We start from the raw sequence: 1,254 nt of genomic DNA, 5'->3' as shown, positions 1-1,254 counted from the left end.
CTCCTCACTATGGTCGTGATATGTGTATCAATAACATGCGTGTATCTGCTATTGAATAATGAAGACTATCGTTGGCAGTGGATGAGCTTCCTATGCAGCTCGAGCATTGGTGTCTATATTGCTATATACTCAATATACTATTACTATCATTCGACTCAAATGTCCGGCTTCTCCCAATGGCTATACTACGTCTGTACTACCAGCGTTATATGTCTGGGAATGACGCTTTTTTGTGGAACTGTGGGGTACCTGGGGGCGTGTAAGTCGTCTTTGCGATATACCGCAACATTAAATCCGACTGAGCTGGCTTCGATGGTGATGACCATTTTTCAAATGCATTGGAGTTTTTGTTGTGATGTCAATATGGGAGTAGTCTCGTCGTGTGGGAGATCGTTGAGGCTTGTACAGTTTGTATGCATTTACTATGAATGCTGCTGGTCTGCCCGAGCGTAGCATAACGGCATTGTATTCATGCGACTATCTTTAGTGTCTCTCGGAGACGCTCTTGGGAGGTTGGAGGAACCAGGTCTTGATGCCTTCCACAGTCTTTAGGCGAGTCTTTGTTGCTGCTCATTTGAATGTCACAGTCAGCGGCATCGGCTGCTGCCCGGTTGGCGCGTAAGTTGGATAAGTTCCAGCAGCATCGTCGGGATATGGAGAGGAGAGCTAGAGAGCTGTCGATGTAGGGTAGACTATTGGTGTTCTTGCCTGTTCTTGTACAGCTGTGATGGCATTTACGGTGGCAGGCTGGAGGAGCATGAGGCCGAACATAGACGGCTCATGAACCATGATGAGACATTGGCATGTGAGAGGAGAAAGAAGAAATTGGTAAGCTGGGGTCTACTGTGAAGCGGGGGGCTGGGATATGTGATAGGGTGAAGATTGATATGGGGATAGACTGAGCCGTTACAGTGGTGGTCTCAGGCTAGTGAGTGGGAGGATGCCCATCAGCAGAGATGGGAGGAAAGCCTTAGGAGCCGCTATCAGCGTGAGGAGGAGGATGCGAAGTTCAGGAAGGTCGGCGTAAAGGGAACTCCTGCTACTACGATGTTTGTTGAGGATACTAGCCTCTCTATGAGGAAGGGTTGGCAGCAGCATGTTCGGTGGGTTCTGGAAGTGGCGAACATGTTTTTGTATGTAGTCTCGGGCGGCAGCGGCTCGTGAGGCGGTGAGGAGGATGAGGAAGGCAGCAGCCCGAGATCTGTCCGCGACCATCCGGGACTTTGAGGATCGTCTTGGCTCGGCGATGGATGT

General features: G+C 50.0%; 1 protein-coding gene across 1 annotated transcript; it reads left to right on the top strand.

Moving 5' to 3' along the window:
* Positions 1-578: 578 nt before the first annotated feature.
* On the top strand, positions 579-828 carry Pmar_PMAR016464 (hypothetical protein; the record flags this gene model as incomplete). The annotated part of the gene is made up of 2 exons (XM_002785348.1): positions 579-682; positions 747-828. Coding segments are annotated over 2 exons (186 nt in total), but the record flags the coding sequence as incomplete, so codon positions are not given.
* Positions 829-1,254: the final 426 nt, after the last annotated feature.

This window comes from Perkinsus marinus (genome assembly GCF_000006405.1).
Source record: "Perkinsus marinus ATCC 50983 genomic scaffold scf_1104296933034, whole genome shotgun sequence".
Classification (NCBI taxonomy): Eukaryota; Perkinsozoa; order Perkinsida; family Perkinsidae; genus Perkinsus; species Perkinsus marinus.
The sequence above is the reverse complement of the archived record's forward strand: the minus strand, read 5'-3'. Positions and strand labels throughout refer to the sequence as shown.